Source organism: Mytilus galloprovincialis, chromosome 2 (assembly GCF_965363235.1).
Source record: "Mytilus galloprovincialis chromosome 2, xbMytGall1.hap1.1, whole genome shotgun sequence".
Taxonomy (NCBI): Eukaryota; Metazoa; Mollusca; class Bivalvia; order Mytilida; family Mytilidae; genus Mytilus; species Mytilus galloprovincialis.
This window is the reverse complement of record NC_134839.1, coordinates 91,368,148-91,394,470: the sequence shown is the minus strand read 5'-3', so window position 1 is coordinate 91,394,470 and position 26,323 is coordinate 91,368,148. Positions and strand designations below refer to the sequence as shown.

The 26,323-nt window shown below is 31.3% G+C and overlaps 1 protein-coding gene across 1 annotated transcript; it reads right to left on the bottom strand.

Annotated features, from left to right (window-relative positions):
- Window positions 1–647: 647 nt before the first annotated feature.
- Window positions 648–26,323, bottom strand: LOC143064846 (uncharacterized). The gene is made up of 10 exons (XM_076237982.1): window positions 25,770–26,323; window positions 24,593–24,799; window positions 23,218–23,390; window positions 22,129–22,185; window positions 20,664–20,785; window positions 8,704–9,002; window positions 6,946–7,088; window positions 6,176–6,270; window positions 5,422–5,510; window positions 648–3,262 (listed from the first exon to the last, which is right to left on the bottom strand). Exons 1-10 carry the CDS (start codon window positions 26,100–26,102, stop codon window positions 3,170–3,172), a joined length of 1,611 nt encoding a protein of 536 aa, XP_076094097.1. The 5' UTR covers window positions 26,103–26,323; the 3' UTR covers window positions 648–3,169.

Genomic DNA, 26,323 nt, shown 5'->3' with positions numbered 1-26,323 from the left:
AGTTAATGTGGTGTATCAAAGAAACTTAGGTTGGCTTGTAAATGTGTGATACTTGGCATTTTTACATAAACCTTTAACAATACTTGAGATACTACAAGATGCAACACTTTTTTAATCACAATGTATTTAAATCCTTGCTGGTGTACGGAAACAGTGAAAAATATAGAAATGGCCTTTTACTGTTTTTTTTCTTCTAAAGTCCTGCACCAAGTCAGGAATGTTGCAGTTGTTATAAAATAGTTCGTTTCTATGTGTGTTGACATTTAATTTCGTTGCACTTTTGTGTTTCTGTTGTTCCTTTGTTTTCCTCCTATAGTTGATGTGTTTGCCATGGTTTTGGTTTGTTACCCAGATTTGTTTTCTCTCAATCGATTTCTGACTTTTGAATACCAGTATACTACTGTTGCCTTTAATACCCATAAAATATATCATCATATATACCAAACCAGGAAACTTATATGCAAGTTTTCACGCCTTTGTACCATGACTGGAAGGGCATAACTTCATAAACTGTATGCATGTTGACTGAAACCATTCACTAAATAACAATGACCTATCACAGGAACTTATTTGAATATGGATGATTGCAACTTCTGATAACTATATCATTCATGCCTTGTTCTTTACCATCTGTTGGAGACAAGACAAACAATGTGACATTTTATTTCACTGTAATTAAAATGAGTAACTACCAGGTAACATATATCCATAAGATAGTCTTCAGTTAAAGAAAGCCTGCTAGGGGTAAATATCTTCTTAAATTAAGGTTTATCATGTTTATACCTTACAATTATAAATATCTATCCCACTTTCAAACAAAGAATAAAACCTGGTAAACATAATCCTAGATTGGTACAAGCCACCTAAATTTAATATCAAAAACGTAAATATATATTCTATAAACTATCATTCTTAATGTATATGACTAAAATAAAATATTTTTTGAAAATATACATATAAATTTTTAAAAATTATAATGAATAAGCAACAGTTATAATCATGATAATATAATAATGAAATAGCAACAGATATAACCATGATAATAAAATAATAAAATATGCAACACACAAAAATCAATGACGACATATATCAACAAATTCAAATCATTATCTATAAAGTTTTTAAAATTCACATCATGATATAATATATGAATTAAAGGAATAAAAATTTATATATCTGTGTATATGTTCAAAATCATTGCTATTTATTCAAATGCTTGCAAACAAGGATATAAGTTTAACATTTTTTTGTTGTTTATATAAGATTGAAAAATAATACTCAAACTATTAAGTTTTTCTCACAACCCTTTAAATGAGAAAGATATACCTATATATTCTATTCTGACCTAAACAATTATATATATACAAATAACCTCTTTCCCGAAATATAGTTTAGAAAAAGTATCTTCAAAAACTTAACAATATAAAATAATTAACAGATAGAAACAAATATTCCACTATTTACCTGTATTATTCATAAAACTATGCACTTTTTATACAGGTACCTTCACTTGATTTATGAGGGCAGTTTTTGTTTCATACAAGTATTAGGTATTACAAAATAAAGTCAGTTGTTTGTTCACGGACTTTATGGATGGATAAATAGTTTCTCCTTTATGTTCATAAAACAACAATACATTAAACATGGAGAAAATTTATACTGGTTCTAAACCAACAAACAAGAATTAACCCTATAATTTTTAACCTGCCAATCAATTTACATTTTGAAAGTAATTTCATTTGCTCCAATACATATATATACAATCAATATATACAATCAAAATTATCTTTGCAACAAAACAAAGTTTCCTGTAATATTATAATACAGAGATGTAGAATGAACTATATATGTATATGGTACTATAGTATTTCCAGAAGTAGATTCACAAAGGGTTCATATTGGCTCTAAAATTCCATATAATTGAACCTCAGTAATAAAATTTACACTGCCTGGCATTCTACTGTAACACTGAACATTAATCAAGAATCTGGTAGTAGTGGGTCTCATTGGGGTCTAAGCGTGACACAGGATTACCGATTTTTGTAATCGTGACACGTGAAAGTCAAATTATTGTGTCTTGAAAACAGGAAATGAAGTCTAGCGGGACACTGGAAATTACAAAATAATGAGAATTGCTTATGTACATAGTGTAAGCGAGATACGGGAATCTGACAAAACAGTAAGCGTAATCCGGGATCAGAACCCCCCAATGAGACCCCCGTAGTATGATTGCTTGCATAACACCCACCAAATGAGTGAACTATGCTAATTATAAGGACCCCAGAATTCTATTGTTAACCAATGTCAACATAATTCGTTATGCAAGAATATGATGCATGTTTCCTCGATCAAACAAATTCAAATCCAAACATTAAATGAGTTATTGAAATGAGATATCTTCAAAAAAATATTCTACCTTACTTTGTAAATGTCAAGCATGTTATTCTAATAGCTGCCTTAAAGGTTTTCATTGTTGAGACCTGGAAATTGGACAAGTATGTGAGTTGACATTCTATAATTTATATATTTGAAATCAGTTTCTCACTACACATTTATCCCATGATAAACATTTCAAGCTAAATATAAATTTATAAAAGGGACATAACTCAAAAACCATGAAAGTACCCAAATTCAACTTGATCTATGTTTTGTAGTAACACTGGTAAGCATTGTGTATAAGTTTCTTAACATTTGCTGAGGCAAACCAAACGGATGGACTGATAGTCAATGGGTAACACTTCATGCCAACTTTGAGGCAAGGGGTCATAAAAATTAAAATGTTTTCACCAGCTCTCCTAAAACTAAAAAAATAAGATATTTTAAACTGCTGAGTGATAAAATATCATGATGGTTATCTTGCCCAACAACTTATTAAGCTATTGATTCCTCTAAAAACTGGTATCAGGACATCAAGTAAAAATATTTTGACTCAGCTTCCATTACCCTAACCGCTCATTTTGTGCTCATAATCCTAAAAACACAATGTGTTGCAATTCATAGTTTCAACAGAGGAAATAGGTGTCTGAATGATCAGAAGAGTTCAAACACAATACAACTCATCAATGTCAAGCTTCTCACCAAATTTGAGGCTAATATGTTCAGTACTATCTTACTCCTTGAATAGGGGTAAATAATAAATCAAAAGGTTTTATACTTATACTAATACACTTTAACATAAGATGTCCATATTGTAATCATCTTGATCTAACATTTTCTTCTTAAGTATACAGTCATAAACAAACATCTCTCCTAAAATTGGCACCTTAAATGAATAAAAAAATAAAATAAATAAAAGACCTCCAAATTCTTCTACTAAATATCATGAATATAGATTATAGGTTTTGATCTTGTTAATCTACTTAATTTATTGTTAAAGAGTTATTTTTTCATGTACTTATATTTTTAACCTTTATTGTTTAGTCCATTTTGGGTCATATACTTTTGGCATGGCTCATCATTTATACATGCAGCCATATTGTTTTTGTGCTATGGTCATTTTTGTATTATTGTCTTTGGTTTTTGCTTATGGGAACTACTTATCTTTAGAGTGTTGATATGCCATTTTCTTATTCTTTATTCTATTAGTTTCTGTATTTATAAAATTATAACACAATGTTGACTGCTGTTACCCAAATTTTGAAATTTTTACTTAATATGTCTTGTTTGGTTTGCACACATATATATAGTTGTCAATATAATGAAATTCTATGTGACCATGACTATAAGTGAGAGGTTTAGCTAGCTATAAAACCAAGTTTAATTTATCATTTTCTACTTTGGAAATGCCTGTACCAATTTAGGGAAATGACAGTTTTTTTCCCATTTCTTTGATGTATTTGACATTTGATTTTACCATTTGATAAAAGACTTCCTGTTTCTAATTTTCCTTGGGGTCTATAATTTTTGTTATTTTACTTTCTACTAAATACAGGCTTTGGCTAAATAAATCTATAAATTGGAGATGGAAGATCAGAAGACATTTTTCAATTCTAAATACCATGCCTATCAAGTTGAAGCAAAAATACTGTATGTTAGAAAGTTTTTGGTATAGCTAGCATTATACGATGTACAGCATTCACAATTTCACCTAAAATGGCCAGCTGAGCTGAAAAAGACTTATTTTCTATGCATTCATCATATGATACTAAGATACATTCTGATAATGACTGTCGAATCTCAATTTTGAATTCAGCTAGAAAGAATGTCAATCTTTTTGCATTGAAAAGCTACTTTTGTCTTCTATTTCAAATGTAAACTCTTACATATTTTGTAAACATCTAACTGAAAGTTTGACTGCAATTTTTGATAAAAAGAGAGCTTAATGTAATTCTCTAAATAGTTCTTTAGATTATATCCTTCAGTTGAATTGTCAGTCAGTTATAAATATTCAATATTTTTTCAATTTTGTCTTATAAACATCTTTAGGCCTTCAAACTTTAAAACTGTCAATTTAATCATGATCTGAGATTTTGTACTTAATAACTAGTTAATATGAGAAATAGCCTTACTCAGAAAGATAATTTTATACAAATATGCTAATATGGGTCAAGAACCTTATGTAGTATCTTATTTTGTCTGATGCTTGGTCCGTTTCTGTGTGTGTTACATTTTAGTGTTGTGTCGTTGTTCTCCTCTTATATTTAATGCGTTTCCCTCGGTTTTAGTTTGTTACCCCGATTTTGTTTTTTGTCCATGGATTTATGAGATTTGAACAGCGGTATACTACTGTTGCCTTTATTTATGAAGGAAAGATGTTGCTCATACTTAATTCAACCTAAAATTATGTGAAAACTAGACATTTTTAGTCAATACTTCAATTTTGATTTATGGTGAACTGTAAACAAAAAGTAGGTGTCTGAAATATCTGAACACAACTTATCATTGTCAATCTGATGACCAAATATAGTTATTCTGTTCTGTAGTACCTGAGAAAAGCGTGAAAAAAACTTCTTACATGAACAGACAGATTGACAAAGTGATTGTAATGTTGCCTGTACTCTTACATTGCTGGTATACAACTGTTAGAATATTGGTTTTCTTATCACATTACGTTTCTACCCAAAAAATGAATTGACCATACTGCATCATTCTATTCATTTAATCAAAAAAGAAGCTAGTATAAAACTATAAAAGAACAAAAATTATATCAGAAAAAATATGAAACTCAAAGTTGAATTCAAGAAGCAAGGGATGATAAAACCTGACAGAATAATACATAAGACAAAAGCATTATGTAAAATATCTACTCAATTTTTAAGTTAAAATTCTCTGCCAAAAAATAAAATTTGGAATATTTTAAGCCTGCTTTCATTAAGTGCTTGCTTTTTGTAAGTATTATGTATACCATCAAAAAACTTTATTTCATTCTTATGTAATTAAAATTATAACAAAATACCTACAGAATAGATTAAAATTACCTACATTTTTCTTATTTGCTTGTGCACATTTACTTGAACCATTAGAGTATTCATCTAGACTTGCTATCAAAAAACTAAATGAAGCAGCAGTACCTAAAAATAGATAAAAAAAACATAATTGTAATGACATAAATATAGTACAGTTTACCAAAAATACCAAAATATACACTAATGTGGATCAAGGATTTTAAAAAAAGGGAGGACCAGAGACCCCCAAAATAGACAAAATTTGTCGCTGAAATGGTAAAAAGTCTGGATTAAGCATAAATAAAGCTCCAACAGGGGGTTGGACACGACCAGGGCAACTCCCTAAATCAGCCTCTGATACATACAAATCAACAAACAAAGCATCTATATCACTTTTCAGTTAAAAATAAATTATGGTAGCTTTCATATCCCAGGTATATTTAATTTATATGATAATTAACTTTTTAAACTAGAATTTTCCAATCTCTCATGATACCACTGATATTTGATGGTAAAAATATCTTCATACCACACACTCCATTTATAATTATAATCTTAAGGAACTGCCTAAATTGTTCACCATTTGATCAGTCTGAAGAAACAAATTCAAACTACCTTGAAATAAGTTTTAGCCCACTAGTTTTATGAAAGAGAAGTTATCTTTCACTTGAGTTACTGTAACAAGAAGTTGCAAAGTATACCACTACTAGTTTTTCAGACTTTGTACTTTTTAATGAAAACAGCCTCTAAGAAAGATGTGATTACAATGTCAATGTGACATTACAATTTACCTTTCTTGGCACCATGTTTCTCAACTAATTGATACATTTCTGCTTGTGTATGTTGAAAGATGCCTGAAAATGTGATCTGTTGACCTTTAAATACTCTGTAAATAAAATAACTTATTCATTACATTGCTGACCAACTCTGATATTTTGCTTTATTTTGATAATTTCAAAATACCTATATATACTGGTATGAACAACCAATTTACTCTTAAACAGCATACTAATTTCAGAGAAAAAAAAATAGAATACAGGTATAATCAAAGATATTGAAGTATATAGTGTTTTCTAAAATGACCTTTAAATTTAAATCAGGCATTAAAAGAAATATGACATAGAATTAAATGTTGGTTGTTATGACCTTAATTTGATGCAAATTTAGCAATATCAACAAACATGCTCATCTATATACAAGTTTGTAAAATCTAAATATGTCATTAAGTGACCTAGTTTTGATAGCTGCCATTAACCTCATTTAGCCATATCACCATCTTAACTTCATTACTGTAGATTACTTACTCTCTAATTATCTATTGTCCAACAGGTAAACAATAACTAAACATCATACCATTATATGATCCCAAAAATATTTTGCAATTGTATAAAAACAAATCATGATTTTATGGATGTTCTTCAACTGAGAATGAAATTTTGATGCTAACACAGTAACACTTTTGGGAGCAATCTAAAATTGTCTTCCCTGTTTACTTAATTTTATAATTGTTCTATCCTTATAATAAGGCAAGGAAATATGTACAATCCAATTGTATCCTTACTTTGTAGTCTTAGCAGACAATGCAAGAAATCCTTTTTCAGCAAGCTTTGTTTCATCACAGATATCATCTGGTGGCTGGTTATCATCACTAGAAGCTTTGTTAGATGATGTCCCTCCTTTACTTGTTCCTTTACCTGTTGGTGCCTAAAATAATCTTAAATATTAACAACAACTGTTATCACAGAGATGTGTCTTGCCTTTTTGTAATTTTGATTTATATGCAAATGTTGAAATCCAAATAGCAATACTATAACATCTTACACAAGTTATGCAAATATTCAAAGTCAATGAACCATGACTGAGTTATATGGATAAACAATCTCCATATAAATGAAATGTGCCAATGCTAATACAACTGCATACCAAATACCATTGACTTATTATAAGTCATTCCCAAATCTAAATACAAACATTAACTTGTAACTATGTAAAAGTTTCAACGTCAATGAACCATGAAGAGGGGGTGGGGCTATATAATCTCCATGGAAACAATACTTGGAAATGCCAATAAATTTGCATACAAAATATCATTGACTTAACATAAGCAGTTCATCTTAAACTGATCTAATCCCAAACTAATACATGTATACTAAGATAAGTTTTAAAGTCATTAGACTGTGACCGAGGGGCAAGGCCAAATATTCTCCATGGAAATGACATGTGCCAAAGCTTATACAACTGAATACCAATTAACATTGGCCTACCACTAATGGTTCCCCTTGAACTGACCCAATCACAAACTAATACATGATAACTTAGAAAAATTTTCAAAGTCAATAGACCATGACTAAGGGGGCAGAGCTAAATTATATCCATGGTAATGAGATACTGGTGTGCCAATGATTATACAATTGCATACCAAACATCATTGACCTACCACTTGTGGTTTCCCATAAACTGACCTAATCACAAACTAATACATATAAAATAAGCAAAAGTTTCGAAGTCAATAGACCATGACTGAGGGGGCAGGGCCAAATAATCTTCATGGAAATGAGATGTGCCAATGCTTATACAACTGCATACCAAATATGATTGACCTACCACCATAAACTAGACCTAATCACAAACTAATACATTGTTGACGCCGTCGCTGCCATTGCCGCCGGAAACAGCATACCTATGTCTCGCTTTTTGACTCTGTCAAGGCGAGACAAAAAATGTGCATGTACATATTATCTTGCTAAGTATCATACCTTTATTTGGTATCTGAAGTATCAGAAAAGAGGAAGTAGGTGTCTGACAGATCTAAAAAGCACTTCCATGTACAATTAAGTCATCACTGCTAAACTGAAGACAAAGTAGGAAGTCAATATAGCAAAATATTGAAAAGTGCAAACAGAAAGTAGGTGTCTGAATACAACTCATCACTGTCAAGTTGATGACCAAATATAAAGTTATATACCTGAGTAAAGGGTAAAAAAAACTAAATTTTGAGCATGAACAGACAGAGGGACAGCGAATGTAATGTAGCCTGCACTTTAAGATTGTGGGCAAACAATTATTAGAATATTGGTTTTCTTATTTGTTTAAATGATAATACTTACATTTATATTTTTTTGATAAACTATATTTCATATTAATCATGTCTTCACTGTTACAATAAATACTTTTTACTGAACTGAAAGACTGACTTACAGAGCTCTACAGTAGTGTTTTTTCTTCATTGCTTCTACCACAGTGAGCAATTATTACAATAAACATAAGAAACATCTAATAATTGAAGATTTTTTTATCTAGAAAATACTTATTAACTCACTTTATACTTAAAGTCTCCTTTTGAATCCTTGTAATGCACAATGTAAGCTGGGATGATATGATGGCAGTTGAAAACAACCAGTTCTTTCTTATCTGGTGACATATGCGAGTCATATCCTTTTTTCATTTCTGCTCCATGGATCAGATTTGTACAATGGAACACTTTCCCTGGCAGAACCTGACAGAGAAGGAGCTGACTTGCTCCTGATATATATCCCATGGAGTATGAGGGGTATTCACTGAAGTAAACACCTTTACCATACCAGCCAGTATCTGTACGATGTGTAAATCCTTTTTCACCTACAAAACACATTTCCCTATCTTGGTCAGAAGAAGAAAGAGACGATTCTTGTATGCTAATTAAAAAGGCCTTGTGTCCACTGGAGATGAAGAGGATAAGTAAGTAAGTAAGAAATTTGAAAGCCCCAAAATAAGTTTTTCTCGAAAAAATATATTTTAAAGATAAAGTATTGAAAATAACTGATCATAATGGTCCGTGTATATCTGCGTCCATTCGTTTTTCGTTTTGAAATATCAAAAACAAAAAACAAAAAACGAAAGTGTTTTCATTTTTCGTTTTTGATTTCTTAAAAACCAAAACGAAAAACGAAAGTGTTTTCATTTTTCGTTTTTGATTTCTTAAAAATTAAAATGAAAAACAAAAGTGTTTTCGTTTTTCGTTTTTGATTTCACAAACAAAAAACGAAAAACAAAAGTATTTTCATTTTTCGATTTTGATTTCTCAAAAACTAAAATCGAAAAATGAAAGTGTTTTCATTTTTCATTTTTGATTTCACAAAAACAAAAAACGAAAAACGAAAGTGTATTTATGTTATCTTTCCAACACAGTTTAATTGTCATTCAAAAAATGACAATGTTGTCATTTGTCATTCATTTAAAGGTCGTTAAAATATACATGCACAGCGGTTGTCAGATCAATACTACTTTAATCGAAGATAATGTCGACGGATGCAAAAGTCTTTAGCAATCGGAACAATATGGATGCGTGAACTTCTTTACTTTTAAGGTCGATCCAAGATTATTAGACTTGATGACCAAGATCCATCTGCCAGTATTTTACGAACTACGAGGACGATAATGTATTTTGCTTGATTTAATTTTCAAAATTTCCGCAATTTCACAATTCAAACTGGGATATTAAATTGGTTTGTCATTAGGAGCCTATAAGGTATTAATGTTGCTTATTTGTGAAGACTATAAGGTGACATTAACTAGAGGTCGTTGATGGGGGATTATGGAATTGAGAATAGTGGACAAAAAATATAAATAATAGAGACAATGGACCAAGAAATAAATAAAATAGCTAGAATAATGGTGTTAAAATGTAATGATAAGAGAATAATTGTCAAAAAGTATAAAGAATAGAGAAAAATGGCCTCAAATATCAAAGAATACAGAAATTAAGAACCCCGAATCCAGACCATCATACTAGTTGCCTTAATGAACGTTAGTTTGTCTCTGGGAGGTTGCTATTGGTTATCATATGGTTTCTCTTTATTTCTATGTCTATTAATTCAGAAGCATGCTTTCATTATTTACCAACATTTTACATATCACATAATAAAAGAAGACTATTATTTTGCAAACTACCATAGATTTCCGGTAATTGTTCTGCATAGACCACACCACATTGGAGTCCCTGTAATTTTTTTTCAAGTGGACCGCAGTTACCCACCCTACCCCATCATTACATAAAAGTTAATAAACAAATGTCTACGGAAATACTTCTGTCCGAACAATGTGTAAAGGGGAGCTTGGCAGCTGATGTCTGCTGGAGAAAAAAATCCCAAGGTTACTGTTTAGCTTATTTTTTTTCAAAGATAGGTCCAAAGTTGGGGTCGAACACCGAACCCAATCCTTACCGAAAATGTAATAAAAATTGTCCTCACTAGGTGCAAAGGGAAGCTGGGTAGCTGGGGTCTACAGTAGAAAAATCCAGGGTGTTGTTCTGCTTAGTTTTTTTTTCTTCTAAAGTAGGTCTAAAGTTGAGGTCGTATACCCTACAAAAACCCTTACGGTAGTACCAGACAGTTAATAAAAAAATTCTGCGGCAATACTTTTATCTGCTCTAGGTGAGTACGTAAGCTAGAGATCTATGGCCTACTTGATCAAAATTACAAGTTAATTTATAGCACGGATCAATCTTTTTTAAGCTAATAAATAATTTACTTTCCCACCATACTTTGAATACAAAAAATAAACCTTTTGTCCAGTCATATTTAAGCGAAATCCACTAGTTCACAGGTAGAATGTTTTGTAAAGACAGTTTTGTGTGGCAAAAAAAAGTTAAAGCACGAGTGCAACTTTCTTTTCTTTTAATGCAGAATTATTATTACTTTTCATGAACTATTTGACAGGATGCCGATAATAACTTAAGGCAAGATATTTCACCCAATAGTGCAATTTTGCCATCATTAAAAAAATCATAATTATTTACGATTCTATTAACACTCAAAGTCTTGACTATTTAAAATGTAAAGCGGGCAGTACGCTGTGTAATATATCGAAAGCGATTGATTTTGGCTTTATATAACTAATAATAACATAAGATGTATGTTTCATTATAATTCGCTATTCTGATTGGCTAACTGCACATCTCATGTTACATTACACAACGAAAATCTTTATTCATGATGACACGAGGTCCCACAATAAAGTGCAAAGGTGAATTTAATAAAAACTTGATAAAAATCGTGTTTTCATGATCCTAGCTAAAACATGTAATTATAAATATTGAATGCTTCTTTTTGTAACTTCATAGGGTTGTAAAAGCGTTGATCGTGCGTACATTTTCAGAATGAAGCGCTTCCGCTTTTCATACAAAATGTATTTCGGTCATCGCCTTACACCTCAATGAAGTAACAAAAAAATAACATTCAATTCTTAAATAAACCAGAAATGAAATTTTAAAATTCACTGAAAAGTGTCTTTGACTGCTTAAATATATTTTAAAAACTGATGATATACATGTAGTGGTTATATATTAATAAAAACATTTTAAGTACGTTTGAGTCTTATGCAATATTTGTTTTTATATATTTGAAAACTGACTGCTACCGACTGGTTGCTTGAGCCTGGTCTCACAAACTCCGCATTTTCATTACAGCCGATTACATTGAGTGTGTAGACAAAGGTAATATCTTTGGATCGCTTGTTTGTTAGCTGAACTATGAAGTAACTAGGTAAGGTATACCACCCTCCTGTAGAAGGAGCCTAGTCCTACAGACAGATTGATTGGTTATTTGTCGAACTTGTCTACGCTTAAAGGAGGGTAGTTTACCTAACCTATTATACAAGCAAGCTAACCAAGGATAGGCTACCTTTGCCTACACACTCAGTGCAATCGGCTGTAACTTTTTTACATTACAGGTTGCAACACCTTGCCAAATCATTAGGTTCCAATAAACGTTTGGAAAATTTAGTTAATGTGCTTTCCCATAGAGTTTTATGCAAAACAATTACCGGAAATCTATTATGGAAACTTGCAAAAACAATATCAAAATCGAAATCTAAGTGAACAATGAAGTTACTCACATTAAAAAAGGTTGAGACATAGAAGGCCAAATATTTTTTTTTATTCTTGCGTGTCTTATTATAATCAGACGAAGTTTTTATTATAATCAGACGGAGTTTACAAAGAAATTTAATATTAAGACAAACATTAATGTCGAGTTTCATTGGTGAAATTAACACTACAATACAAATAAAGGATTCTCAAATGATCATGACTTTTGCTTGTAGTAAAATGATCAATGAATGAATGAATCAATCAATCAATCAATCAATCAATTGATCAATCAATAAAATTGAGAATGGAAATAAAAAATGTGTCAAAGAAACAACAGTCAGCCTAACCAAAGAGCACAGCCGAAGGCCACCAATGAGTCTTCAACACAACGAGAAAATCCGGGCTTCAGCTGGTCTCTAAATAAAAATATATACTAGTAATGTGTTAATGGACGTCACTTAACTTAGACAAAAAAAAAACTTAAAAAAAACTAACAAAGATCAGAGTCTACTGTCTTGGGACAGGCGCAAAAATACGGCGGGGCTAAGCATGCTTTGTTATATCTCAACCCTCCCGCTATACAATTATATCTAGCTCATGTAGAATAAACAAACACACAACAATATGCACAGAGAATCTCAGTTTAAAAAAAATCCGAGTCCGATGAAAAAATAGTAAACAAAAGAAACTACACAAAACGAATATGATTCATAAATTAACAAAGAACTACTAGCAGTAACTGACATGCCAGCTCCAGACCCCAATCAAAAATATCGAAAGAATATATAGATATAAGAAGATGTGCATGGTATGAGTGCCAATGAGACAACTCTCCATCCAAGTCACAGTGTGTAGAAGGAAACTATTATAGGTTAAAGTACCCTCTTCAACACGAATCCTTGGCTCACACCGAATAGCAAATTATAAGGATCCTCCAAAATGACTAGTGTAAAACCATTCAAACGGGAAAACCAAAGGTCTAAACTCTATATATAACTAGAGGCTCTGAAGAGCCTGTGTCGCTCACCTTGGTCTATGTGTTTTTGGTGATGGTGATGTGTTCGTAGATCTTACTCTACAAAACATTGTTGATGCTTACAATTATCTCTATCTATAATGAACTTAGCCTAGTAGTTTCAGTGGAAAATATTTTGTAAAAATGTACAAATTTTTGAAAATTGTTAAAAATTGACTATAAAGGGCAATTACTCCTTAACCATTTTCGTCATGTTGACCTATTTGTACATTATTGATGTTTACAGTTTATCTCTATCTATAATAATATTCAAGAAAATAACCAAAAGCTGCAAAATTGTCTTAAAATTACCAATTCAGGGGCAACAACATAACAACAGGTTGTCTGATTCATCTGAAAATTTCAGGGTAGATAGATAATGACCTAATAAACAATTTTACCCATGTCAGATTTGCTCTTAATGCTTTGATTTCTGAGATATAAGCCAAAATCTTTATTTTACTCCTATGTTCTATTTTTATCCATGACGACCATCTTGGTTAGTTGGCAAGGTCACCAGACATATTTGTTATACTAGATATCCCAATTATGATGGTGGCTAAGTTTGGTTGAATTTGGCTCAGTAGTTTCAGAGGAGAAGATTTTTGTAAAAGTTACGACGACGGACGACGGACGCCAAGATATAAAAAAGCTCACTTGACACTTCGGGCCAGGTGAGCTAAAAAACGAGAAGCGAGAACGACATCAACAAACGACAATTACTGTCTTTTGTGTGATTTTTTTATTACTAGACCAAATATTTCATGATTTTTTATTATCTAGGACTGTATTTTTGATTAACAATTGATAACCAAGTTTAATAAAATCATATGTGTGTATAGCAAACATATTAACTTTGGCTTGAAAGACGTCTATTTAATTGTTTTAGACTCGCTCTGCTCGGTCGGAAAAATTAACAAGAATAAAATCCGAAGATTGAACGCGTTCGTTCAACAATCTTATTAAAATTAATATTTATATTAATTTTCTCATACACATAAGTATTACGAAATCAGAGATATACATTTTGATTAGATTAGTTCGTCTAATTTACAAATGTAGTGTTATCTGTAGTAAATTTACTGACTTCTGTAATAAAGAATTTGAATAAGAATGTGTCCATACCACATAAATGCCCCACTCGCACTATCATTTTTCATGTCTAGTGGACCGTGAAATTGAGGGTCAGAACTCTATATTTGGCATTGAAATTAAAAAGATCATATGATATAGAATATGTGTACTGAGTTTCAAAAAAAATATATCTGTACATTAACTTCACTTTCAAGTATAGAGATGTGATTTTTTTTCTGAGACAAGTGCTTGTGACAATCAAAAAGAAGCTGCAATCATTCGATGTTCAGTACTTCAGTACTTTGATTGTTTGAAAACGAGGTAAAAATACCCTGCCACATTCGGTATGTGTTTTTGTTAGACCTTTTTTTTCCTTCTGTTTTGTATCGATCTCATACGTTAAGCCCTTTTCCACTGATTTGTATAGTTTGTTCTTATACTGTGCTGTAACAAAACTGTCCCGGCTGTTTACAAGCATGTTAAACGCCACAATATATTGCATGTGCCTGCTCCAACTCAGGAGCATGTAGTTAAAAGGTTTTCGTTTGTTGATGTCTTTTATATATGTTTTTCGTAATTCATGTTGTTTTAAAATAGGCTGTTATTTTTCTCAATTGAACTGTTTTTTTTTCAATTCATGGACTATTGTAGCCGACAATACCGTATGTTTTTTCTCATTGTTGAAGATTATATGGTTGCCTAATGCCTATATATAATTGCTTACATCCACTACATTTGAACTTTGTTGGATAGTTGACTCATTTGCATTAATACCAAATCTCCTTATTAAAAGTTGAGGGGTGTGTGTTTCTTTGGAAAATTTCAATGTTTTTCTCCCAGGTCACCAGGTTTGAATAGAATATTTTGACATTTTGCTGTGCTCTTGGATTTGAGTTAAGTGCCAACCAAATCTCACGGCCTGTTGGTGGGTAGTTGATGACTATATGGTAAGCTCTGGGTGTCTTTTTGAGTATTGCATACGGTGATTTGGTGATGTCTTCATGCCATGCATTGTCCCATTACTTTATATAGACAGCTTATCAGTCAACCTGATCTATCAAGTAGCTCTCCTGGCCTTTTGTATAGTCAGACGAAAAACAAGATATAAACTGACTTAGCTTGGTATATACATGTTTATTTAATATACTCATATAAATATAAAAAAGAAGATGTGGTATGATTGTCAATGAGACAACTCTCCACAAGAGACCAACATAACACAGAAATTATCAACTATAGGTCATCGTACGGCCTTTAACAATGAGCAAAGCCCATACCGCATAGTCAGATATAAAAGGCCCAGAAATGACAATGTAAAACAATTCAAACAAGAAAACTAACGGCCTAATTTATGCACAAAAATTGAACGAAAAACAAAAATGTAACACATAAACAAACGACAACCACTGAATTACAGGCTCCTGACTTGGGACAGGCACATACATTTTGAATGTGGCGGGGTTAAACATGTTAGCGGGATCCCAAATTCAAGTCAAATTGATATTTTAAAACAACATAAAAGTTAAAAAGTGTAAAAAAAAAATATTTTAATAAATGTTGAAAATATTATTGTGTTTGTGAGTGGAAAACTACTTAAAATTGTAGAAATATTCAAAAGTAGCTCTCGCGTTTTTGTTCTGCGGCTACGTTAACGGAACATTAATCAAGTAATCGATCTTCATGACTATGGCTTCAATATTAAATGGTATAAAATATCATATTCTGCTTGTCGTAGACTCAAAAAGACTTCAAGTTGGAATAGATCTACGAAGACTAAAGAACGTTCATGTGTGGTTTAGCAATTGTACATGCCCACGAAACCGACGTCCAGATATTGTTCGGAAGATGTTTTGAGAAGTTCCGATGCGACCGGACAAGTAAAATTAAAATGTTACAGTATATTACAGAATACAAAACTGGCTATCTTTGCTGTAAATACAAGTTAAAAACCTGACATGGTTTACATTAAAGCTAAAAATCCCAATCCCAATCCCTCGGCATCAAATAATTTAAAAAAAAAAACATATGACCTTTAACATTGGAGGTCTAAACTAGCATCGAGCCGTGTCCAGGTCCGAAATAGAAAATAAAGAGATGTGGAGTAAATGTACACGGGACAAAATCGCATGTACAATACATAGAAAAAATACAAATTATTAATGAACAGGGCTTTTATGCCTGTTTTTCATCTTATAAGGAGCTGGAGGGTCTTCAACGAGGAACTAGACCATTGATCCTCATTATACAAAAGTAACATAGGTTAGTGCATCGGACTATACAAAAACATAAGTTCCTGGTTCGATCACCATTCCGGTGAGAAAATTTCCAATCCACTATAATTATTAATAAATATGTTTAAACTAACAATAGCCACACACTTGACTTTGTGGATTACATTATTTTTTTCATCATCATACATATGTCTTTTGATATTGTTCATACATGTAAATACTAAACGTTTTACACTGTATCTATATATTTTGCTCCGAGACCAGAACATAATAAAATAGATAAATTAAAACTTCCGCTTTAGATTAAGAAAGGGTGTGAAAGATTTTGTATCATTTTTTCCAGTTCTTCTGGAGTCCTTGGGCCCTTCCCTCGCCAACAATATATAGTTTGCTTTATTTGTAAAAGAGGCTAGTTACGCTACAATATTATCATCTTAGATTAACCTCTCCAAACTTAAAAGTAAAGATCACGCACCCTTATTGTTTAGATTGATAAAGACTTTTGCATCCGTCGACATTATCTTCGATTAAAGTAGTATTGATTTGACAACCGCTGTGCATGTATACTTTAACGACCTTTAAATGAATGACAAATGACAACATTGTCATTTTCTGAATGACAATTAAACTGTGTTGGAAAGATAACATAAATACACTTTCGTTTTTCGTTTTTTGTTTTTGTGAAATCAAAAATGAAAAATGAAAACACTTTCATTTTTCGATTTTAGTTTTTGAGAAATCAAAATTGAAAAATGAGAATACTTTTGTTTTTTCGTTTTTTGTTTGTGAAATCAAAAACGAAAAACGAAAACACTTTTGTTTTTCATTTTGGTTTTTAAGAAATCAAAAACAAAAAATGAAAACACTTTCGTTTTTCATTTTGGTTTTTATGAAATCAAAAAGGAAAAATGAAAACACGAATGGACGCAGATATACACGGACCCATAATTTCACATTTTGAACTGCTTTCATTAAGAATTACGCATTTAGGCAAAACCAAAAAAAACCAAGTTCTTCTGTTTATTTTTACTTGACTTTTAATAACCTACGTAGCAGGGTTACGTAGCGATGATTGATTTAGATTTTTTTTAAAACATTAATTTCAATCAAGGTTCTGAAACAGTTTCGAAGAATGTACCCATTGCATTCATTGTTGAATTTTTTTTGACAGTAATGAGAATTTTGGATTAAATATTGTCACCAGAATCTCATCCTTGCATCTGATTTTATTTATTATGTTATTTTGTTTTAATCTCCAATTATTGACAATTGTCATGTCAAATGTTAAATAATGCCCTTCCTTCATTCAGTCTCAGGATCAAATTTGCTCAAAACTAAAGGCATATGATTTGTCAGTTGACCTAATACTTAGAAGCCCAATCAGGCAAGTTACAGTCTGAGAGCCATTTTAAATTTAAAATCAGACAAAATCATGATTTTTTCCCCTAAAATTATCCTCTGGCTTACAAGTACATAATTCTATTGTTTTTCCTGGAAATCTAAGCTTGCAACTATTCAAAAGATTTATCTAATCAAAGTGCTGGATAGCACCTCTGGAAAGTTTGCAACTTTAGCTGTGTATTATTCCAAAAAGGTTATAGACGTGTATTATTTTAAATAAAGCTTTGATGTTTTAAACTAAACCATTGTCTCCTCAGTAATCATAAAAAATCACTTTTTTATGTTTATCATAAAAAGTTTTGATATTTTTCTCATGATTGCAACCTTAAACTGTCATGACTGTAGATCTAAAATAATGAAATATACATGCAGAAAGCTCTGTTAATTTCTTTAAGTACCCATGCCATGTCAACTTCAAGGGCCTTCATATTTGTTTTAAGTAAATTAAGTTAACACGTAAGTTTTTTGTTCGTTTAAATTGTTCCACATGTTTCTGTCGGGGCCTGTTAAAGCTTTCTACATGTATATGGTACAAACATTTCTCATTATTGACGACCTTCATTGTGGCCTATAGTTATTAATACATTTTCATTCTTTGAACTCTTTTGGATAGCATTGGTTCTTTGCAAAAAATACTGCATCCTTACTTATAAATAAGACAGTTACAGTAACTTAAATCAATACAACTGTAAAGAAAGTGAATTTATATTAAAGGCTTTTATCAAAAATAGGGAACATGTCCATGGGACTCAAATGATGCCCTCGCTAGCATTAACGTTATAAACTCATGAACTGTAAATGTGACACTACCAAAATGTTTACTTGATCTGAATTATGGGTTAATAAACATTGTGTATTCATTCTAATTATACAGTATTGTGCAATAGAATTGTAAGATCTTGACATTTGTTTTGTGTCAGAAACCAATATGTTATGTCAACAATTTGATCGCAATCCAAATTCAGAGCTGTATCAAGCTTGAATGTTGTGTCCATACTTGTCCCAACTGTTCAGGGTTCGACTTCTGCGGTCGTATAAAGCTGTGCCCTGCAGAGCATCTGGTTTCATTTGTAACAAAGCACAACCCTAGAGCAGTAAAAATAAATCCACAAATTCAAACTTGATCAGTGTTTGTGGTAATGAGAATTGTGTATAAGTTTCATAACATTTGGTTAAGACAAACTATACTTAGAGAACAGAAACTTAAATTTCCAGCAACTTTTCTTTTTGTAAAGTAGCATTAAATGCTAGAATGGTACAAGTTACGCAACAAAAATTCAAACTTGACTTGTGAATTGTGGTTATAAGCATTGCGTATCAGTTTCATACAATTTGGTTCAGGCAAACTAAAGTAAGAGAACAGAAACGAATTTTGGGATATATACGGAGGTACTTATAAGTAAGGGAAGAATGTACATACTTACAGAAGAACAAGGATAAAACTCAATACGGTGGGAGCATAATAACAGCAGTATGACCACATGAATAAAAGGTTTATATACGCTAGATTCATAATTTTGTTGTTGTAAGCCATTTGTTTGATATATTATGGTAATCATTGCCTCTATGTTTGTATGACAAAGCAATTGAATTTCTATTTAAATAGGGCATGCTATGCACATGTTTGTCTGTAATCTATATAAATTTTGAGGTGAAATGCAGCCATTTAAGCCAAAGGGTACACATCATCATAATTTCATGAACCTTAATCATTTCTACAGCACTTGTCTTCATACCCTGAGCTATGTTATTCAAGAAGTAGATGCTGACCGTAGGCTGGTTGCTTTTAATATGGATGCTATATTATACTAATTTGCGATAATACACCAGAGGTGGTATGATGTAAATTATTGGAAGAAGACTGAAGAAGAATTGACGTTGGGTCAATGTTTTTCTGCTGTCAGTTTGATCCACTTGAGCATTATGAACGAGTGAAGGCCCTTATATCCACATTGGAATGTATTTAAATAACGGAATTAAAAGTTTTCAAATGATTTTTGGCATCAAAACATTTCGATCGATGTTTAGACAAAAACAATGCATTTTAAAATTATTCTTTTTTATGAAAGCCGGTACCGTATTTACCTGTACTCGTCCATTACTGAGACATTAGACATTAGAAATATAATTATCGAGTATTATATATTCTATCACCTGTGTTTTGTTATAACAAACCATTATCACTTGTCAATTATCCGACGGCTTGCACCTCATTCCCGATTTTTTTGATACTCTCGGGCTTTTACCAGGTTTACGTACCTACATAGTAAACAGGTAAAAGTAGAGCGGAAAATGTTCATTCATGAAATTTTCATGAATGAAACTGACGCAATCTGGCGTAGATTTCTTGTGATTTTCTCTTCAGCGTATGGCAGATCCGCGATGTAGTGTTTGAGATACTCATTTTCAAAATGAAGTTAAATTCATCTGAATCGTCGGTGAACATTCAATTCTTTTTTATTAAAGCTGTCACGAATGAGAAGTTACTCAAAATTTTAAAAGAACCTTCCAAGAATCAGAATTCAAACACTAGTACTAGTACTAAATTATCTCGGATCAGAATAAATGGCGATAATCTGTCACCATAAGTTTGAGGCCGATGGCTATGGAAAGTAGCAATAGCAAGCTATAGCAAACTTTCCAAAAATCAAGATTGTTATGAAATTCATACATTTATAAGAATCGTGTCAAACGTATAATAGGGATATTACCTGGTACTTTAAAATTATTTTCAACAATAGGTTTGATATTTTTCTGTTCAGTTCCATGAAAAGCCAGCACTGGAAAAGATAACTCTTCTCCTCTTTGTTTCTTCAAATCTTCCATTGATTCACTGAAATTGTAAAGAAAATGAGTTTCCAAATGTTTTTCTTTCAAAGAACATGAATATTGGTTACTGCAAATTCAGAAATTATTGAAAAAGAAAATTTGTATTGAATGGAATATTAGTGGGCCAAAATCTTGTCTTAGTGATCAGATTTTATCCAAATTTGTTTCTCTAGTTAACAGGTAAAATGGGTTAAAACTGTTATTCAGGGGCAACAACTCCTGACAGAATTCTATTAATGATCTAATTGCAGACCTTGTATTGCTTATTCCTTTTCTTCTCATAGTTTCAGTTGATCTATTATAGTTTCAAGATTATAGCCAAAAACAAATATATAGCTAGGTGCAGATAAAATATCAAATGTATTATTGTCTTCTGCAGGGGCAAAAAAGTTGCACAGCAAAATCATGTTCATTTTTAATTTTCTAAAACATAATTTGCATTTGATTTTTCTACGTCTAGGGCATGCTTTGCCTTAAAACTTTTCCACATAAACAGGTTTGTCTGTTATTTAACTCAGAGTAAATTTCTGGGTAAAAACACAGTCATTTTAGTTATCAGCAGTCAGTAGAAAGACCCTGTAGAAAAACTTGCAGCGGGATATCCTTTTTAGGCTTAGATGCATATTGCCTGACATATCATAGTTAAAGTTTCATAATTCTGAACATCCAAATCACATTTTTGTTAAAATGTAGAGTGATCACTATCAATCCAAAAAACAATAAAGTTTGTAGTAAACTGAACTAGTTATACCAAAGTAAGTGGCCTATTAATCTAACAAAAATCATTTCAGAAAGCATCACATTACCATGATTATGAACAACAGCAGAAAGAAAACACAACACTATCAAAGTTTATGTGACCCATTATTTATGACCAACTTTGCTAGAAATGCATCCTTTCACCATGTAAAACAATGGTTCTATAAAGTCAAATTGGTATCCAGAAACTACACACATGTAAAGTTTTATCCATCTTCCAAACTGAAATCAGAGTGATCTTAATTTGGTATTAAGCTGTTATCAAGCTGTTAGGAAGAGAGAAAGTGAAGAGTGAAAAAAAAAGAAAAGACAAACAATTATTACAAAAAATGTCTTGTATTCATTAGTCATTTTATCTTTTATTACTGGATCTTCCAGAAAAAAACTTTGAAGCCTAACTGTCCCCAAGTGTCACCTGGACTTAACATTGTCATATCTGCATAAGCATTGCTTGTAAGTGCCCATGGAAACATGGGTTTTGAGGGTACGCTATCTAGATTAATTTTTTTTTCCATTAATTGTCATGTGGAATAAACTAAAAGATACACATTTAAAAAAATCTATTCAGTTGGAATGACAATGACTTACTGGAACTGTTTAACAAGTGGTGGATTGACAGCATACTGTACTTTAGTAACTGTGTAACTGAAATTATCAAACACATACTTATTATCTCAAACAGTTTACACACAGTTTAATCACATTTTTGTAGTTATTAAAAATAAAATAAAATATCATTAAACAAATTGAGAAAAGTGAATTTAAGCTGACCTGCTTTTTATTATTTTCATAACAAAATTACTACATTGCATTTTTATTTCTCTTGTATTTATAGGTTTGCATTGATGACTTTGGTATATACATATGGTATCTATACCCGTCTAGATTCTGTTTGTGAGGAACCATACAGTAAAGATAATTTAACACACAACTTTGATTTTAAAACGATTTATAACAAAAATATGCTTTCTTAATTCAGTTTTCGGAGAAAGAAGAAAAATGTGACAAAACTTTAGCCTTGTCCTAAAAAAGTGACAACTAGAATTTTCTCTTAGACAATTAAAGCAAAATATTATGTTTTTATTCACAAATGTTTTTTGACTTCGATTCTGCTATAGTAAGTTATATAGCTAGAATGTTTATTTTTGCATTGTATTTCTATTTCTCTAATTATTACCTGATTTATCCTTTTCCTGACCTGTTGATTTTTTTTATTTAATCAACGTGTGGTTCATTTGATCTCAGTTATTCATTGGTCAAATTTCAATTATGACATCAAGTTTTCTTGCTTTTCTCAGAATTTCCTATTGTGTTGTCATGAAAAAAGGTGACCATGCCCAATGACATCCCATAAAATGAACAAATCTTTTTTGCAGGTCATTTGAAAAGAAAGAATAAGTTTGCCTGCATATTGTTTAAAAATTATTAGAGAAATAGATTCCACCACCAAATCTTGTGTTATACGATATTTATCCACTCTCGACAGTTAAATTTTAAATTTGAAAATTAACTGTCTTGAGTGGATAATTATCGTATTACACTCGATACAGTGGTAGAATCTATATATATAATACTTTATAGCTGCTTTCAATTAAAAAAAAACAAGAAAAGACTGAAGTTTACTGTGAGATGGTGTAATAACTTTTTTGAACAAATAATATATATATATATCATTACTTATTTCCACTGCCACTGATCAGCCTATAAAACTGTGACTCTGCCAGTCTGAAGTGAGTTTGTGCAGCTGATCCTTCTTTATATGATCTCTCAGGAAACAAATCAAAGTACACAACCTTGTTTCCTTCCATTGCTTCTTTTTCTCCCTCCATCAATAGAGCACCTGCTGCTACCTATAAGATATATGACATGAAATTATGGACTCAAACTGATAAACTATCAGTTTACCATACATTAAATTCAATACTCAACGTTTGTAAATTAAGAAATTATTGCAAGCATTTATTGATGCTATTTTGGCATGACCAACCAAAATTTTGAGATTACATTTGTAATTATTGTGTTTTCAATAAAAGTTGCATTCATATATGTATTGGAATGTCAGTTCTTATTATTATCATACTTTATACCTAGTCACGTTATTTGCCAGAACAAAAACCAAACAATAATTTCTGATTTTACATTTGTGAATATGTAAACATTACTTGTTTGCAGACTAAAATGATAATGTAATTTTTTTACTTCAGTTGCACGCCTACTTGAATGCTTATCAATATCATGCTTATCTCAAAATTCTTATGTTTCCGTTGGTTTTTTTTTCCTCCATGTTTGACAAAAGTACAATTTTTTTATATTATTCGGAACTGACTGTGTTTCTGATACAAATATAGTGTTGATTAAGTTTTAGTACACTTTTCACAGTAATTGTAAGTATACTAATTGTGTTGTTCTAAATCAAAGTCTTGTGAGTACTGCAGAGTTAAATATTGCTTTCATTTTTAATTGAGTACCTCTTTTTTGGCATTAAATTGTCTTAAGTAGAGAAATTTATCCATGCAATATTTTGAAATGAGTTATCTCCCTTGGTTCATAACTGTTAAATAGAACAGATAGATAATACTGCATGCATCATCTTATGCAACTTGTGTATTTTTGTAATAAAATAGTTTTCTAGACAAGTATGGCAGCACACATTTACATGAACCCTTTTAAACATAGACATGGTGAATAAATACACTTGCCCAACTATTTATTTTTGGGCCATTAACAAACCGTTAATTATTATTTCTTAGTTTAATTGTTAATAGTATACATTAAAATTTATACAAAAAAAAAAGAAATAAGTTATTATCCAAATTAACACTAAAAACTTTGATAAAAAATCTCCAGTTATGAGGCACAACTAAACTTTTAAATCTACAGTACAACAATTCAAACGAGAAAACTAATACAACAAATTGTCATAATTTTCATCTTTGACCTTTTTTAAGGCAGTCTAAATACATGTACTTGTACAATTCTAATATCAAATCAGTGTGAAGTTTATTCTTCAGTGAAAGTCAGGTTGGTTCATGTAAAAATTTTCACTAAATACCTCTTTCTGTAACCTATTTAATTCTTTGTCTTTCTTCTTTACTTCATTTTTTGTTGCTTCTAATTCTTCCTCTAGCTGTTTCTTTGCAGCCATGGCCTTTTTAATCAGTTCTTTTCTTTCTTCTTCTGACATTTGTGAATAGTTTTTCACAAGGGAAACCCCTCTCTTTAAAATGTCAACATCCTTCACTTTTTTCTTTGGTGATTTCTAAAAAGGAATAAAATGAATAAATACAGGTCCAAATGTCTTTTGTGCATAGGCCTATTGTTCCAAAGGTTCTGTTGTAATATATTAAATTTCTATATTTTACAATTCTGAAATACCTATTTGTAACTATTTGAGGAAATTCAGAATTTATAACCTAAAATACTTCTGATGTTTAGTTTTGACATAACCATAACCTTTATTGAAATCTTATAAAACTATTAGTGCGACATATGCAGATTAGATCACATCTAATAAGTTGATCATTTGTCTATTGTAACATCTTATTATATTGTTCTCTGCTGTTTATTGTGTGTCACAATGTAAATATGTTTGTGTTGCTATAGCATGTAACTACTGCTTTGCAAATAAAGAATTCATTCATTCATTTGCATGTACATGTAAATAAATTATCAAGACAATATGTTTGTTAATTTCAAGCAATATTTAGCTACTTTCCAAAAGGGCATGACTCCAACTCTATTATTGATCAACCCTGTTTTTAAAACATTAGAGATATTGCTTATAGTTAACCATTGACATAAATATTATTAAATTGAAGTCTGAAGCGCTATGTCGAACAAATGGACTGAAGTATGAACATCAAAATTTCATTTTCATATGGAGGATCAATTAATTCAATGCATTTCCTAAATATCCCTTTCAAAGTTAAATACTGAAAAATATGGATATCTGGTTGTTGAATGTTTAAACTTAATATATTAACTTTTGCAAAAAGAATTGAGGTCTGTATAAAATTGAAAATGGAAATGGGGGAATGTGTCAAAGAGACAACAACCCGACAATAGAAAAGAAAACAGCAGAAGGTCACCAACAGGCTTCATTTATTATCGATAAGTGAATGTGACATGCAAAAATATTTTCCTATGACTAAAAATAATGGTTAGTGATTTCAATCTGAACCAAATACATGCATAGTACATCTGTTCATTAATTTAAATGGTAGATTAACCTTTTTATTATCAGTATCATCATCTGACAATGGGTCAGTGTCATTTCCACTGTCTGTCATGTCAGTGGATGTCACTGCTGTTGGATGGGAGAACTCAGCAAAATGTAACAGATTTTTTCTGTAACAATTGGCTCCATATTTGCAAACTGGAAGTGAAGTACTGTCAACTAATGACAAGGCATCTTTTGGTTTTGATGAGGATGGTTTATTGTCGTCGTCTGCATGAGAAAATTCTTTGAAGTGCTGTGGATTTTTTCGATAACATCTCGACCCATATGGACAGACTGGTAAATCAGTTGCTTTAGCTTTCTTTTTTGGACTTGGCCCATCCATGTTTTCCTCAAAAGCAGTCAGATTTAGACAGGAACTGAAGAAAACAAGCCAAGACAGAAATTTGCTGACTGCTGGGTTTGTATTAATTGTAAACAGGTAAACAACGGGAAATAACTTTGTTATGAAATACTAATAATTTGCGTCGATACGGACCAAACCTGAATATCCGTTTGCAGCAAGTTTTTCAAGTATCTCTGCATTATATATACTAGAACACACCC